We start from the raw sequence: 17082 nt of genomic DNA, 5'->3' as shown, positions 1-17082 counted from the left end.
AGTGAAAGCCACGGAGATAAACTGGCCACCAGGAAATTTAGACTAGAAATTAGACGAAGGTTTCTAATCATCAGAGGATTGAAGTTTTGGAACAGCCTTCCAAGGGAAGCAGTGGGGGCAAAAGATCTATCTGGCTTTAAGATTAAACTCGATAAGTTTATGGAGGAGATGGTATGATGGGATAACATGGTTTTGGTAATTAAATATTCATGGTAAATAGGCCCGATGGTATATTAGATGGGGTGGGATCTAAGTTACCCAGGAAAGAATTTTCTGTGTATCTGGCTGATGAATCCTGCCCATATGCTCAGGGTTTAGCTGATTGCCATATTTGGGGTCGGGAAGGAATTTTCCTCCTGGGCAGATTGGAAGAGGCCCTGGAGGTTTCTTGCCTTCCTCTGTAGCATGGGGCACGGGTCACTTGCTGGAGCATTCTCTGCTCCTTGAAGTCTTTAAACCACGATTTGAGGACTTCAATAGCACAGACATAGGTGAGAGGTTTTTTGCAGGAGTGGTGGGTAAAATTCTGTGGCCTGTTGTGCAGGAGGTCAGACTAGATGATCATAATGGTCCCTTCTGACCTAAATATCTATGAATCTATGAGCGTGGCTTAGCATACTGCTCTTTCATGGACAGCTGGAGAGGATGCTTCTGAAAAATGACCCAACTGGTCAGGGAAATGTTGTGCTCCTACTATGAGGCCAGGGGTTAGCTGTGGGTAATAAATGCATTGTTACCAAGAAGACTACTAAAATATGTTTGTGTATTGAGTTTTATGAGGAATTTACATGGGGAGCTGTTCCTCAATGAAAATTTTTAGTCAGTTTTACCAAAAAAATTTATTGAGGTAACAAATAACATAGGTAACAAATTATATTAATTGAACAACAACAATTAAACATGAACACAGTACAAATTTAAGACCAACGGAACTATAACATTGCCAAACTATGGAGTGCTCACAATCTCCTGTAAGCGATGATGTGTTTGAAAGTGTTCTTCTCCATCTCCAGGAAGTTGGTGGGGTGGTATTAGTAGCCAACATTTAGTGTGACCACTAGGGGGCATAGAACAAGGAGGTAAGACTGTGTAGGAAATAAAGTCAGTCTTCTTTTGCATTCACTCCAACTACGGGTGAGTCTCTAATCTCTACCTCGTGTCAGAGTGGGATTAAATAAACATCCATAAGATCACAGAACACCCCTACGAAAAGCGGGGGAAAGGAAACAGAGAAACATGCCCTCCAGACAAGCCAGAACAGGCAAAAAACTGCACAGAGCTGGGAGAAAAGGCAAAGAAGCCTGAAAACACAAAACCTAGAGAAACCTGTTACAGTGAGTCCAGGCTGCAACAGTAAGTGAGGGTCAGAACATGAAGCTAAAGCTAGGGACACAGCAACAACTTCCTTAAAGGGCCACATCACCTCAATCCACAGAGGCAAGAATAAAGGGGGTGGGGGTGGAAACACACGATAGTCTGGTAAAGTAATAGAAGTGGCTACATTTTACCCAGCATTTTTTAAAATCGCACCCCCAGCAGAATTTGATTTTCATTACCCTGAAGGATGGCCACTCTGGATAAGCAGATTCCAGACGTTTGGTCAGAATTCCAGTTTACATCAGCAATTAGAGGAGAAACAAGTTAATACCCTGCTGTATACAATGGGATCTGTAGACGAGAATATTATCTTTCCCAGGAGCCTCACAGCAGCTCAGTTGAAGTAGTTCAATACAGTTGAACAATTGGAGAAGTATTTCTTGCCACACCACAATGTAATTTTGAGCAGGCACCATTTCACTTATACAAGCAAGAGAAGGGGGAGTCAGTGAATGATTTCATAAACAGCCCTGCACAACTTAATCCAGTGCTGTGGCTATGGGGAGATGAGTGAAGAATTTATCAGAGACAGGCTTATTCAAGGGCTGAGGGACAGCCAACTATCAGAAACACTTCAAAATGATCCTAACCTCATACTAGAAAAAGTCAAGAACATAGTCCTGCAAAGTCAATACATAAAGAAGCAAGAGATTCTTCTCAGGAGTAACTTTGAGGAAGAATGCACCGTAGATACCACAGACATTGGGAGGAAAATATCTCAGGATGCCCAGAAACCTAACTTACCCAGACCAGTACAAATACAAAGGGACCCAGAGAGAGCGATTGCTAACATGGAGTAAAGAAAAGGAATACAGCAAGAGCATGAAAGAATGCCCATGGTGTGGCAAACCACCGCACAGCAAACAGCTTTGACCAGCAAGAACACCACATGCAGGAAAGGTCTTTTAAAAAGGGACATTTATGCAGCAGTCTGCCAGTCTAAACATATGGTTACACCTGTCTTTCAAGAACATGACTCAGAAGACACTCCTACTTTGGAGCCATAGGAGATAACCAAAAAGAACCACAATTGATCATCAGGAATTGCCTTGGGAAAATATAAAGCAAACTCCAAAATAGACAGGAGTTGATGTAAGTGATTCCAGAATCGTTTTTTCAGTAGGATGAAACCATGAACATGTCAAGAACTAACAAAAAGATATTGAAAGTCCTAGGACAGTCCCCATTAAATGTGAAAGGAAAATTTTTGACCACTGAAACTCAGAAAGAAAGAAGACTATATCCAAAGAGGTCTACATTGTAGATGGCCTATGCACTGTGCTACTAGCCACCTACCAATCATAGCCCTAGAACCTGAGATCAGGAAGAGGTTCCCAAAATTATTCCAAGAACTGGGGGAAATGGAGGGAGAAACCACATTAAACTTATACCATTTGCTCTGTCGACATCTAGTAGAGTCCCCCTCCCATTACTGCCCAGGGTGAAAGAAGAGTTCAGCTGCATAGATCAGATGGGTGTAATTTCCAGAATAGACACTCCACCTGAATGGTGTGCTGGCATGGTAGTGGTCCCAAAGCCAAATGACAAAGAGTGGGATCTGTGTAAACCTTACCAAGATCAATAAGAATATCTGCAGAGAGCAACATGTACTCCTATATGTTGAACACAGTCTTGGATAACTTACTGAAACAGATGTCTTAAAATTGGATACTCCATCTGGGTTTTGGCAGATACCACTTGCTGCAGAATCTGCAATGCTAATGATCTTCATGATACCTTTTGGAAAGTTTTGTTTCAATAGGCTACCATTTGGAATACCATCTGCTCCTGAACACTTCCAGAGGACAATGTCAACTCCTGGAAGGGGCTTTCTGCCAAATGGATCCTTATCTTGTTATTTACTGATCGACCCTACATGACCAACATCTGTTTGCAGTCCTGGAAAAACTGGAGAAAGCAGGACTAACACTTAATGACAAATGCAAATTGTAAAAAGACAGAATCTCATTTCTAGGCCACATCATTGATGGGCAAGGATCAGATCAGATCCAGAGAAAGTGCTTTACACAGGTAAAGGAGCCTCAAAGTGTCAGTGAAGTTTGTTGATTCCTGGGTATGGTGACACTCCTCGGAAAATTTCTACTTCACCTGGTGGTGAGTTTGAAGCCATTATAAGATCTCATGAATTCACAAAATGCTTGGTATTGGGGAACTAAACAGAGTCAGACATTCAGAGAAACAAAGCAAGACCTGAACAATACATGAGTTTGGGTCCTATGTTGTCAAGGTTCCTCCCCCACTCTGAACTGTAGGGTACAGATGTGGGGACCTGCACGAAAAACCTCCTAAGCTTATCTTTACCAGCTTAGGTCAAAACTTCCCCAAGGTACAAAATATTCCACCCATTGTCCTTGGATTGGCCGCTACCACCACCAAACTAATACTGGTTACTGGGGAAGAGCTGTTTGGACGCATCTTTCCCCACAAAATACTTCCCAAAACCTTGCACCCCACTTCCTGGACAAGGTTTGGTAAAAAAGCCTCACCAATTTGCCTAGGTGACTACAGACCCAGACCCTTGGATCTTAAGAACAATGAACAATCCTCCCAACACTTGCACCCCCCCTTTCCTGGGAAATGTTGGATAAAAAGCCTCACCAATTTGCATAGGTGACCACAGACCCAAACCCTTGGATCTGAGAACAATGAAAAAGCATTCAGTTTTCTTACAAGAAGACTTTTAATAAAAATAGAAGTAAATAGAAATAAAGAAATCCCCCCTGTAAAATCAGGATGGTAGATACCTTACAGGGTAATTAGATTCAAAAACATAGAGAACCCCTCTAGGCAAAACCTTAAGTTACAAAAAAGATACACAGACAGAAATAGTTATTCTATTCAGCACAGTTCTTTTCTCAGCCATTTAAAGAATTTCATAATCTAACATGTACCTAGCTAGATTACTTACTAAAAGTTCTAAGACTCCATTCCTGGTCTATCCCCGACAAAGACAGAATATAGACAGACTCACAGACCCTTTGTTTCTCTCCCTCCTCCCAGCTTTTGAAAGTATCTTGTCTCCTCATTGGTCATTTTGGTCAGGTGCCAGCAAGGTTACCTTTAGCTTCTTAACCCTTTACAGGTGAGAGGAGCTTTCCCCTGGCCAGGAGAGATTTCAAAGGGGTTTACCCTTCCCTTTATATTTATGACATATGTAAGCCAAATAAAACCACCACAGTTTCAGCTGATGCCTCATCTTATGGGATGGGGCAGTCCTCCTTCAGGAACAATCACCACTGTGGGGTGCCCAGAAGCATGTGTCTCATGAGCACTAACCAATACAGAGCAGCACTGCACAAACAGAAAAAGCAGCCCTAGCCACTGCATAAGCTTGTGAACATCTCTGACCATAATCCTCAGTTTTCCTCTCGGATCCTTGAGGGTCTACATAGCTCACAGAAGCGAGCTTCCCAGCCTGGGTCAACAGACTTGGGTTTGTAGGGCTTGTGCTCTAAAAACAGCTGTGTAGACAGCGCTTTGAAGTTGTGGCTCAGGCTGGAGCTTGGCTCTGAAGCGTGGGGGTCAGGACGTGGTCTTGACCTTTGTAACAAAAGGTGCTCCATCACAGCTGTTTGCCTCTGCATTGTGTCCTTTTCTAGGGTCAACTACTCCATTTTGAGCCTTTATAATTGCTCCAGGAAACCTTTTCTCCACACTTCCCCCTTTGCAGTCCCTCATTTCTTGAGCATATCCTTGTGTCCTTTCCCCCCTCCCCTCAGAGGTTTGTCAGCCTCTCAGCAGGTGAGAAGTCCCCTGTATGCATGGAGCAGCGTGTTACGGGTGCTAAGGGAAGTCAGAAAAAGCACAAGTACATACTGTAGCACCCCTAGTCTCCAGGCTGACAATGATAAAATGTTGTTTTGCCTCGCAATTTTGGAATGTGGAATTCTCTTCCCACTCTGGCTCATTTTGAGATGGTAAGACATTTTCCAAATTACTTCCCTCTTGTATAGGACCCCTTTAAAAATGCTGGGTGGGTGAAGGGGTCAGCAAGGGCTGGATTGTTAATTACAAGTGCACCTCTGCTGGCTGTCCTTCTGTTGGTGGATGTTACCCTCAGGCAGGTCCCCAGGAGACATAGAAGAGACTTGTTCAGAAAGGCAATGGGCAAACCCAGAAGATATGCAGTGCTGCTCTTGACCAGGAAGATATCCCTCCCAGCTGGTGCAAGAGTAGAAGGGAAACACTAGTTGTATAAGCAGTCTTGAGAGAACTACTTTGCCTTGCAATGTGCATGCCAAAATAGGGCTTTGGCTTTGACTTAAATTCTCTTTTATGACACTCACCAGTCAGCATAAAGTATACTGCAAAATAAATAGAAACCAGCAATAATTGCTCTAATTCCAAGGAGTTCTGATAACCATGAATGCCTTAAAACTCCCCATGCATTTACCTCAAAATTTCAAGTTCGCTAAAAGCTGAGGGCATTAATGACAGTGTGAGCCAAGCACAAGGGATGCTGCTGTGGATGATGGGGGAGGAAAGGAGAACATCTCAGGAAGGGGGAAAATGAAGCAGCAAGTGTTGCTGATGGTTGTGGGATTTAATACTCCAAGGAAATAAAACTCTCTCTTTAAATCTGTGGCACAAATGCCATTGAGCAAGCTGCAGCTTGAAGGGGTTAAAAATCCAGCAGAAAGAGAAAGGCTACTGTTGTTACCTGACATGGCAATGGATAGCTGGTACCCAGAAAAAAAGTTGTTTGAATTCCTCTGTATTGTTGTGCTATAATACAGCACACAATAATTAGTGGTACAACTCTCATCCACTGCATTTTCAGGTTGGCTGCTGGTAGAGCTCTCTCTTCAACAGCAGTTTCAGTATGGCTAGCCACATGGAGTTCTTGTATAATCTCTGAATCTGCTGTGTCGTACTGTTCTTGGGTGCCCAGAAAAATCTCTTCCTGATCAGACCTCCTCCTACACATGGGGTCAAGGGCCCTTTCCATATAGTCTTCGACACTTTGTGGAAAACTATCTGCCATATCATTCTTGGGAGTGCTGGTAGCATTGCTTGTAAAAATGCCAGCCAGGTCATTGTAGTATGGGCGGGTAGTGGGAGCATTACCGGAGGCCCCACTCTTGTTTCTTGCTTTCGGGTACCTCTGCTGGAGCTGCTTTGCTTTGACTTGGCACTGAAACCAGCCTTGGGAGCATGCTGGTCTTCATTTGGTCTGACTGTGTCCTGAAGAGGTTTGCATTCCGGTAACTTTGTCGAATGGGACTAGCTCTCTGAAAAGGTCAATCAAGTCCAGGAGCTCTGCAGCGGTCTGTAGGGAAGCATGGGTGCTTTAATGGGTTTGTGACCTTACCACTACCTGGTATTGGGACAGGACACTTCTGACTGCATGCCATCATTTAAAGGCAGAGAGGACATCTGGCCAAGATGACCCCGAAGCAGTGGCTGGTATAGAAAGAGGCCAATCCAGGTGTGGGATAGCAGTTGGAGTACTGCCAGAAATGGAGTAGTTAGACAAATTCAGACTGGAACAGTGAGGGTAACAAGGTATTGGGACAACTTACCAAGGGTTGTGGGGGATTGTTCATGACTGGCAATTTTAAAATCAAAATTAGTAGGTTTTTTCCCTAAAAGATCTGTTCTAGTTCAAAGAGAAATTCATTCAGGGCAGTCCTATGTTATGTAGGAGGTCAGACTAGATGATCACTGTGGTCCCTTCTGGCCTTAGAATTGATGAATGTGTAGCATGAACCATGATGCTAACAAACACACTCTGAAGTGGAGTTACTCCTGTTCCAAAGGGGATTAATTACTGTGAACTAAAATGCTGAATAATTCACTTTAAAAAAAATGCTGTGTGTGGACACAAGGCACTTGAAGGTGAATAAACTGAAATTAATGTGATGTGTGATCCCTGTGTAGCCACGCCCTTAGGGACAGAAGAGCAGGGCTTTAGCTGAGGTTTTTCCAAGAGAAAGACACCTGAGTGCAGTTTGTGATCTTTGTTCAAAGGAAAAGAACTTGTGCACATCCTGTAAACAAATTGCACTAATATCTTGATTCTGCCTTACCTATTTTCCGGTGGGAAAACTTTTGCCTGCAAAATTAAAGAATCCTCTAACAAAAATCTCTAAGAGCCCTAAAGTATGTTATTACCTGGCAAAGAGACAACATTTCCTACCTCTAGTTGAGTCTGCAATGCATTAAATATCAACCTAATCTAAGAATTACTATGTAGTCCATCTAATCCAGTCTTATCTGCAACATCAGCCAATTCCAGTTGCTTCAGAGGAAGATGCATGAAATCCTACAGTAAGCAATTATGGAATAGAGAAAGTTTATTCCTAACTCCCCTTTAAATCCTGCAGCAGAAGGATTAATATCACTTTTTTAAAAAAAATCCTTATTGTACATCTGGATATTATCATTATCCACATATATGGCCAATTCTTTTTTGAATCCTTGTCACTTTATTGAATCAAGAAATATAAGAATTCCACATATATGAGAAATAATCTTAAAGAAATTGGCTGAATACGTACACGTCTCAGAGAGAGGTTCAGGTTCACAATAAGTTTGGGGCTAAGATTTAGGGCCACTAATTTTTCATATCAGTTCATTCATCCCTAATTTATAAAAAAAAAACAATGTTTTTGGAAGATCTAATATAGTCTGTTGAGTAAATAGAATTTTTAAACATTCTGCATATAAGGATTTACATGACAAACCACAATAGTTCCAAAGGTAATGTTACTGTCGGATTAATAATGCATAGTTTATATTATTTATGCAGTTACATCTTTAAAGATTTTTAGTCTTTAGCCAGGTTCTTTGATATTAACCTGATCACGAATAAGTAATATATAATGTACTAGGTTAATGTTTTATTGTAACTTTGTCAATTTTTTTTAAAAGTTTCTTTAATATCGCTGTTATTGGGTTTCTTTTCTGTTATGAAATTTGCATTTGAATGCATTAGGACCTGGCTTAAAACCAAAAGCCTATTTACACTTTCAATTTTGCTCCTGCAAATAATTGTGAACCTAATTAACTTTTGGCACAAAATGCTGGCACTTACAGCTCTAGCAGATTTGCAGGTGCAATCATGAGTTAGATATCTAACAGACATTGCTTGCACCCACAGTTAATTGCACCTCAAGTTATTTGTGGGCACAAAACGGGAGGCTATTTTTAAAAATGGAACCATTAAGAATAAGCTACCTCATGTATTCTGCAGCAGGAAAGCACAATAGGATAGTACCCTAGCACACATTTGGAATTTCCATGGTTTTAAGGAAACCATTATTATCTGAATGTACTTTTTGTGGTTTAATGTAGATTTTTTTTAAAACCAGGGTTAATTGCGACCTGCTGGGTTATACGCTTCTAGTTTGTGTAAGACTTAATAACAGCCTTAATTGGTCTAACTTTAGTCAGATTAATACTTCTGCGTTTCAGCACTGACTGTGTTCCATGCCACAGGGCACTGCATTAATACAGAAGAGGAAATACTGGTTTATGAACAGTTTTGTCTGAAAAGTTTATATTGCAGGGTGGATGATAAACCAAACAGGAATAGAGTTCGCTTTGTCTGGAAATCCTTCTGACTGAAGACAGATTTAAATAATGGGTGAACACTGTTCTTCTCAGATATGAACTGACAAGGGATGAGTCCCAAAATTGCAAAATTTGTCTCTAGTTGTGAAATGCCCCAACATTTAGGGAGAGATTTAGAATCATAGTTATTGCTTGACCTCTTACAGAAATAGAGCCTATTGGGAAATTCATATTTTGATCCAGATTTAGACTGGAGAAGGTAGCCGAGACACTAGGCCTGACGAGCTCTGACTCTCAATTGGACTGCCCCATCGACCCAAACAAGAACGGCTTTTGCTCACTTTGAACTGTAACTGTTATAGCCTCTGTACCTAGACCAGCTGCAAACTTTTCCTTTCCTATCAGCCCCATTAAAATACCCTTTCACTTAGGCATTTGTCTGAGTGGTTATTGGTCCCCACCAGGGCTATTGCCTACAAGGGCTAGCGGCTGAAGCACCTACATTGGTTGCCTCTGAGTTATGTACCCCAAGCACACAACTGGCACCCGAGGACTTTGTTGTATTCTAGCACTCAGCAGCCACAACCATTACAAATTTGTAAATGTTTCATGGTTATATTTACAGAGGGTAAGACAAGACAACTTTTCATACTTGGAAAACCAGGCAATATAGAAATCAAACTGGAACTAGCAGAAACCTTTTAGGTGGTAAGCAAATTCTCACCCAGGGACTCAGGAGTGTCCCTCTAGTACATCTTTGAGTGCTTTGTCTCAAAACTTTGTCAGTTTTTAGTGGCTCAAGGCAAAATGATTTTCCCCAACCTATCTCTAAATGGAGGTGGAGATGTTTTCTTAATTACCAGCATGTTTTCTTGGCTCAGTTACAGCCAATCACTTCAAGCGGTATCCACCTTGGGGACAACCTCAGAACAGTTGGCTTTCCATCTCTGTGTTCATAATTCCAAATACACTGATCACGTCATCCAGCAAGTGCACACTTCTTATCCATCAGCTAGTTTACTATTTCAATCAGGAATGAAATGCAGATGAAGACCATATACATATGTATTCATACTCACTAATGTAAACTGTTGGAAAGCATCTGCCTCTCTTGGAACTCAATAGATGAGTATTGATGCATTCCAAAACAGGAGCAAGAATTAATAAGGGTATGATGCTTATCACATTCATTGCTGCAATTGGCAAGAGAAATCCATTCAAATTCAAGTTGGAATTCATGGTCTGGAGATAATATCCTGAAGGAATCTGCATTGGGGAAAAACCCTGTTTATTAGTATACTACTTTTAGGCTTTTTTGCAGGGACAAAATTCTAATATATTTGAAAACCTCTTCCAGATGGATCTTTTTCCATCTTCTCTTCTCCAAGTTGAAATGACAGTAAACCAAATATTTGCAGACCTGTTACTAGACTCTCAAAGGGAAGGCCCAACCATAACAAAATTAATCAATTATCTGCCTGTTGTTGTGATGCCATCATTGTGATCCTCTGCTGAGAGCAAAATTTTTACCTCTGTTTCAATTGCCCCTCAGAATAACAGGATCAGCAAATATGACCATTGCATATCAGCTTCTTTGTCTATGCCTCGTTAAAGCGATTGATTGAACTCGTAGCAGTAACTCTGTGAAAGAAGTTTTAATTGTTCCTTATACTGAAGCAAAACAATTTTTTAATAGAATTGATCAGCCACAAACCTCTCATAGGAACATGAGATATGAAATTATTTTACAGAAAAACACAAACAGGAATAGATCATTATAAAAACAGCAGTAATTTTTTAGATATCCTTGTTAGTAAGTTGTATCTAACAGATGCACCAATACGATGTACAGGATGAATACTTGGCCATGCTCTTTAGAACCAGACTAAAACTTGATCGATAAGTATAACAGAATAAACAACATTTCTCTGTATTTCTAGTTCAGTAAATGAAGAGAGAAACTGATAATTGGAGGGAGAGAGAGGGCCACTAGTGCCATTCCCCTAAGGCCAGTGAAATCAAAGTAGGTTTATAGGACGCGATAGGTGTATCCCACAGCAACAGGGGACAGTTTGTATTTCTTTTGTATCTTACAATGAAGGTCTATCTAGATTTTTACAAAGTCACTCATCATCATGGTATCAGAGCAGTTCCCACCAAAATTAAGAAACAAGTCTCTTTCTTTTCTAGACTCAGACTTTACAAACAATGATGAATTAAGCCTCACAATCCCTATGTGCAGAAGGGAAGTATGATTATACAGACTGATAGGGAGAGAGAGAGAGATAGGGGACTTACCCAGGTCACACAGAACAGTTGGATATAGAACCCAGATCTCTTGACGCCTACCCCTGTATCTTTACCACAAGTCTATGCCTTCTAATCCTGCTAATTCTCCAGAAGATGAATCTCTCAGTAAACCCAGTTATCTGCTGATAAACCCAATGTAAATCAATTCAATTAAATGCATTTGAGCAATAATCTCTGATTTGACAAATGTATGAAACTAATGTTATTTACATTAGCTTTGTTTTCCATAATTCGTTCAGAAGAGACATACAACTGAGGTCTGGAGCACTTACACAGAGGACCCCATGGTGTTTCCCATAAGATCATCATGTTAATCTTAGTTTCCTGGGGAGATTCCAGCTCTGATAATTACTTTCCAATTACTTAAGACTCTTGCTGCTTCAGTTAGAGCTAGTATTCAATTGCTGTCCTACATTGTTGCTCAGTGTTGTTAGGCATTCCTAAAACAATTGCCATGTTTTCACCTTTGGGGTGTCTGCAAGTCAGTGGCGGACAAAATGATTCCAGTGTGTTCAGTACTTTTAGGGTTATTCAGAACGTTAAATCTTTAAAAAAAAAAAAAAAAAAAGATTTTCCACTGCTCACCTCCACAGGAGGATATAAACTATGCAAAAACTTAAGGTGAACAAAGAAACGGTGGCTGAACTCTGAAGGGCTGCCGCACAACTTATAGACCTCTGATTTCTGTTACCAATTGCCCATGAAAATCGATGTTATTAATAGGAATAACATTACCAGCAGGAATCATGGGCACTCAAATCTGTTCGTAATATAGAGAGTGTGCTATTCATCTTTACAGAAGCAATATTAATCTATCGCCTAATCAAAGAAAAGGCTCAAGCCTTGAAATCCTTGCTTCCTCTGCCTCAAGTACAAAAATCCCCTTCAAAATTTGACTCCCTTTTCAAATACATGCCTGAATATTCTGACTATAATCAGTGTCAATAGAGGTTCATCGTTGACATTACTAGCCACTACAAGGTAAGTGTCAACATCAACTTTTTTATTTTTAGGAAAAGGCTGTTTCAGGAATGACTGTCAATAATAGCAGTATAATTAAGATATGGTATTTTAAGATTTTTTTCCTCCAGCAGCCTGGCACTATGCACTAATTTTAGCACCAATCAGTGGAAGTGAAACTCAAAGCCTGCTCAGTAACATACGGCTCAGCAGGTTGCCACAGGGTAAACTACCTTGAAAACTTCTGCTTAACCTGGAACATCCAGTCAAAAAATCATGTCTACCTAAGTAGATCTGCATGACACTTTCACATTTATTCAGCACCTCTTCCCTAGAAGCAGAGAAACCCATACACAGGCCGTGAAAGGACCACATTGTCCACCACTGAAATACACCCACCTCTGGGGTGGGCCATACCAGAAACACATCCCCTCCAGCGCAGTATAAAGAGCATACCATTAGGACTACAGAGAAAGTCTGTGGTGGAAAAATCAAATGAGTTACCATTTGTTGAGGAAATTGGAGATAATGGTATTTCTAACAAGCACGGGTACTCTGTCTTTCATAACCACAAGTGTGTAGGTCCTCACCTGAAACACAGCAACTCCAGCAGCAGAGCTCCCTAGCACTGGGCTCTAGAACAATAATGATGCAAAGAAAAAAGTAGCACATACTGGTCTTCCTGCATCACCCGAGGCTCTCTCCCAAGTGCTGATCGAGCCAATCATCCTTAGTTTATGAGAGTCAATGGGACCACAGCCTGGTTAGTTTTAGTAAATCCAGACTACTGTACTGGTAAAACAGCTGTTGAGGACCACACCAAGAAACTAGATATACAATTGTATTAAATATATTTCATCAGATTTTAATAATCATGGGAATTTAGGATTAAAAGCTTTTTACTCACCTGCATGATGCACATTCTATATAGAATTTGAAAGGCAAAGAGTGGAAAGAGCCTGACAAGCAACTTCGTGCTTTCCACATGAGTCTCACTGTACCAGCCACCATAGCTTTCCTTGGCATGATCTAACCAGCTTGTCACATCTCCACTAAGGTGGCGGTATCTTACACAGCACATTTTCAGTGCATTAGCAACTACCCCAAAGGTGGTCAGCTGGGAACTACCTGTGAATGATCAGAGACATCATGCATCAGTACGTTTTACTTGCTGCCAAACTGAAGACAAGCCAAGTCACTTTCGTAGCAAAATACAACTTGATATGATTTACCTTGGTCATTTCCAAAGGGTAGAGAAGACCAGATTTGTTCCAATGCATTCATCTTTACAAGACAAGACAACTTAAACATATAGGGCCAAGTTTGGTGGCAGCATCCACCCTAAACTGCCCTACTGAAGGTACGCAGGTAAAGGCCTTTGTCTTCAGTAGGAAGAATGATATTATGATACTTGTTAACACTTTGGAATGATTTATTGTTATGGCTGAGCAGATACTGTATTAATATTTTCCTTTGAATGTGTTTTTTATTGATTTGATCTAGGTCATTTTCCATGCAAGCCAGTAGTGAGCTATTGTATGCCAGCCAACAATACTGTCAATAAAAGAGAGGGAGGCACTGGTGAATTGAGGTAAGGCCCGGGGGAATGCTAATGGGATAGAGAACTTGTCATGGTCATGTTTCATGGTCAGGTTGGTCATTATTAAAAATATTACCTTCTGATGGCCATGTGATAGGCTGTCTGAAATAAATTTGGGGTTCTCAATCTAGTTCCGAGCAAAACAACAAAAACCTCAACTGCAACTACCATTCTTGTTGTCAGTCTCAGAGAAACCAGCAATGGTACAAGTATAGAAACTTAGACAGGAAGGATGGTTCAGTCATTCGGACCTAGCATAGGGCTTGGGAGTCTTGGGGTCACATTCCTACTCTGCCTGTGAGACCTCAGGCAAGTCACTTACTCTCTGTCCCTCAGTTCCCAAACGTCAAATGGGGTAATAGCACTTCTCTACCTCACAGGGGTGTTTGAGTCACTTGGATACTACAGAAAAGGAGGGATAATATGAGTATGATAGATAGATAGATGATTAGATAAAATAGATAGATTAGATCGATATATCGATCTTAAATGCCTTTATCCCACAAAGGTCGTCCCAGGGTTGAGACATACTGACAGGGAGGTCTGAGGTAAATTTGCACTGCTGCTGCCTGGGGACTATTTCTTTTATTGATGGTAGAGTTCATCTCCTGATTTGGCACCTATCACAAACACTGTATTTATTCACTTAATGTCAGGAAAGAACTAAGAAAGCAATGGCTATTGGCTAATCAAGATTAAATCCACTCTCTGGCTGCTTAGTATCCACAGCTGGACTGTTGGCATTGATAAATAAGATCTCCCTAACAGAGAGGAAAATATAGAATATGGATCCAAGTTAGCAAATATCAAATCTTCTGGCCTATGTACTCTTTTTTTAAAAAAAGTTTTGAGGTCCAAAAACATAACCAAGAAGAAAAAGCAACCTTTATAGTAGTGTTCAAATTAAGATAAACTGATCAGAAAAAAAAGGAAGAGGGTATAGATTCTGGATCCTCTGGTCAGCATGAAGAGGGTTTTTAGAAGTGAAAGTGGACACTAGAGAACTAGTGTAAGGGCATAGTTTGTACCAGCCTTTGTGGTTCGGGGCTGTAGCTAGCTATTTGATGTTAACACACCAGGGCTGATCTCTAACTTTTTGCCCCCCAGTTGACATTGTGTCATTACAAAGAATGCACTCATCTACAGCAGGTGCAGTTACAGCCTAGTCCTGTGAGAAGTCAGGAACCCTAGACTCCTCTTGAAATCCATCCTTTTGGGAGATTAAGGTCTTAGACAGCTTTACCCACTTATTAAATAGGTGGACAGGATGAATAAAGAAAAATGTTACACCTTAAGAAATGTTTGTGCTGCAGCATATCCAATTTATTGCAGATTACACCCAAGATCATTTTTATTCCTTGGAAACCACAACCATTAAAGAAATTAGACTTATGTTCCATTATTCACATTGGAAGGAAGATTTAACATGGATGGCAGGTTATTGTCAAGCCCTGACATGTCAATACATTTCTTATTAGACCAATTTCCCTCCTCTCATAATACAATCTAGAATCAACAGCCTATGAAAATCTAGAAAATATTTTGTTCTGCACAAGAGTAAGAATGCAATGATATATTTACTTGCAATATACTAGTTAGCTACTAGATATTTCTGAACAACGTGTAGAGTTCCAGACAGGTTTTGGTTCCTCCCAGGTAAACAAGACAGACAAATCGGGAACTCAACCTGTGTATGAAGCTTGTTTATCTGTAGTTGCACTTTTGTTTAAATGAACAAGTTGCATGAAATTCTGACCTCAGTGATGTCAATAAAAGCTTTGCCACAGATATTAGTAGTGCCAAGAATTCACCCCTCCTTTTTAAGGAGGAGTGTAATTTCAGAGAAATACACTGTTCGAATTTCGACATTAATTGAAGCAGTAATTCAGGAAAGTATGGGGTAAGAAGGGCAAAGGGAGACGGTACAGAAATCGTATGATGTGCAGCACTATCGTTGCAACAGATATATCGGTTCTACAGACATAACCGTGTACCTCAGCATATATCAACATTATCCATTTCATGTTTATACATGTTGAGATTTTTAATGTTTCCTTGGAAATATTAATCTGTTTAGACACTAAAATAAAAACTTTTATAAAGCAATCTTTCCCCTTCTTTATACTTAACAGCCTTTGGCTCTGATGTTCTGCTACTCTGACCTTGATCTAATCATGAATATCTATGCTACTTAATTATAATAAAAAGCCTACATTGTACTCTAGATGGTAGACACACATTTTTTCCCATCTTTGGTCACCTGCCAGTTCTTAAAATTATAGCAGTGGGAAGCAATGCAAATGAAGTCAGTGCCTGACCGCTAAACATAATGGAATGCATGGTCCACATTGGAAAAGTTACCTTAAAATAAAAGGGAGCATATATAAAAATCATTTATTTGAGGTCACCTCTGGATTTGAATTATGGCTCTAAAGAATTTCGAATGTAATCATTTTATTGGACGGAGCCAAAATAAGGATTCAAAGCCATCAGAATATTACTCAAAAAATGATCAGTTCTGTTGAGACTTGCAAAATATTAATTAAACCAAACAGCATTTGTTCAGAAAAACATTGAGCAATGATATTCAAACTAGTGCTGCCTGTGCTGACTTTGTAGGGCAATTAACATTTTTGTAAGGCCACTTTTGTTACCAAAAAGTTCTTGGTATCACTTGTTTTCTTTGCTGTGACCATAAGTAAACCTTGCCAGTGACCTTGGTGCTATAATTTTTCCATAACAGACAGGCTGGCTCAAGCTGCAAAGTTCAGATACAAATTTCCTAATGCTAAGTACATTCAGATCCACGGCTTTCATTCAGATATGTCCTTGGTGTCAACGTGTGATAAGCCAGAATCTCCACTGTCTTCAGTTTCTTGCAGGAATTTTAAAAAGAGTCCATTGAAAAAAATCAATGGGATTTGGGTGCCTAACTTCCTGAGGCTCCTCTGAAAATCCCATCCTCTCTTCTTTGCACCTGTACACATTATGTGCAACACTACCAATGTAATTTGATAGGGCTTATACTTGTGCAAAATGGGAGTAAAATACTATCCACAGTGCAAAATAGTAGAGACTCAGAAGAGGTGTGTGATTTGCTGACTCGTTTCAGGTGACATTATCCCACCTAGAATTTAGGGCAAGGGAATGTTTCTCAGAGGAATTCAGCATGGGGGCTGAGCAGCCCTGGCAGTAGCCAGACTTGTGGGGAAGACTAGTTTTATTCACAAATGGAACTCAAAAGGAAATAGCACAAAGCCCAGGGAAGCAGTAAGCTTTATCTTGTTTCAGCTTAGGTA

General features: G+C 40.4%; 1 protein-coding gene across 1 annotated transcript in view; it reads right to left on the bottom strand.

Annotated features, from left to right (window-relative positions):
* Positions 1-17082, bottom strand: part of SLC15A5 (solute carrier family 15 member 5) — a gene marked incomplete at both ends in the record, with an annotated part of 65840 nt that overhangs the window by 28297 nt on the left and 20461 nt on the right. The window contains 2 exons of the mRNA XM_084618028.1: positions 9993-10179; positions 13091-13311. Coding sequence (XP_084474154.1) covers positions 9993-10179; positions 13091-13311 — 408 coding nt within the window. The remainder of the gene's footprint in view (positions 1-9992; positions 10180-13090; positions 13312-17082) is intronic.

Source organism: Lepidochelys olivacea, assembly GCF_965140295.1.
Source record: "Lepidochelys olivacea isolate rLepOli2 genome assembly, chromosome: 1".
Taxonomy (NCBI): Eukaryota; Metazoa; Chordata; order Testudines; family Cheloniidae; genus Lepidochelys; species Lepidochelys olivacea.
This window is presented reverse-complemented; position numbering and strand designations above follow the sequence as displayed.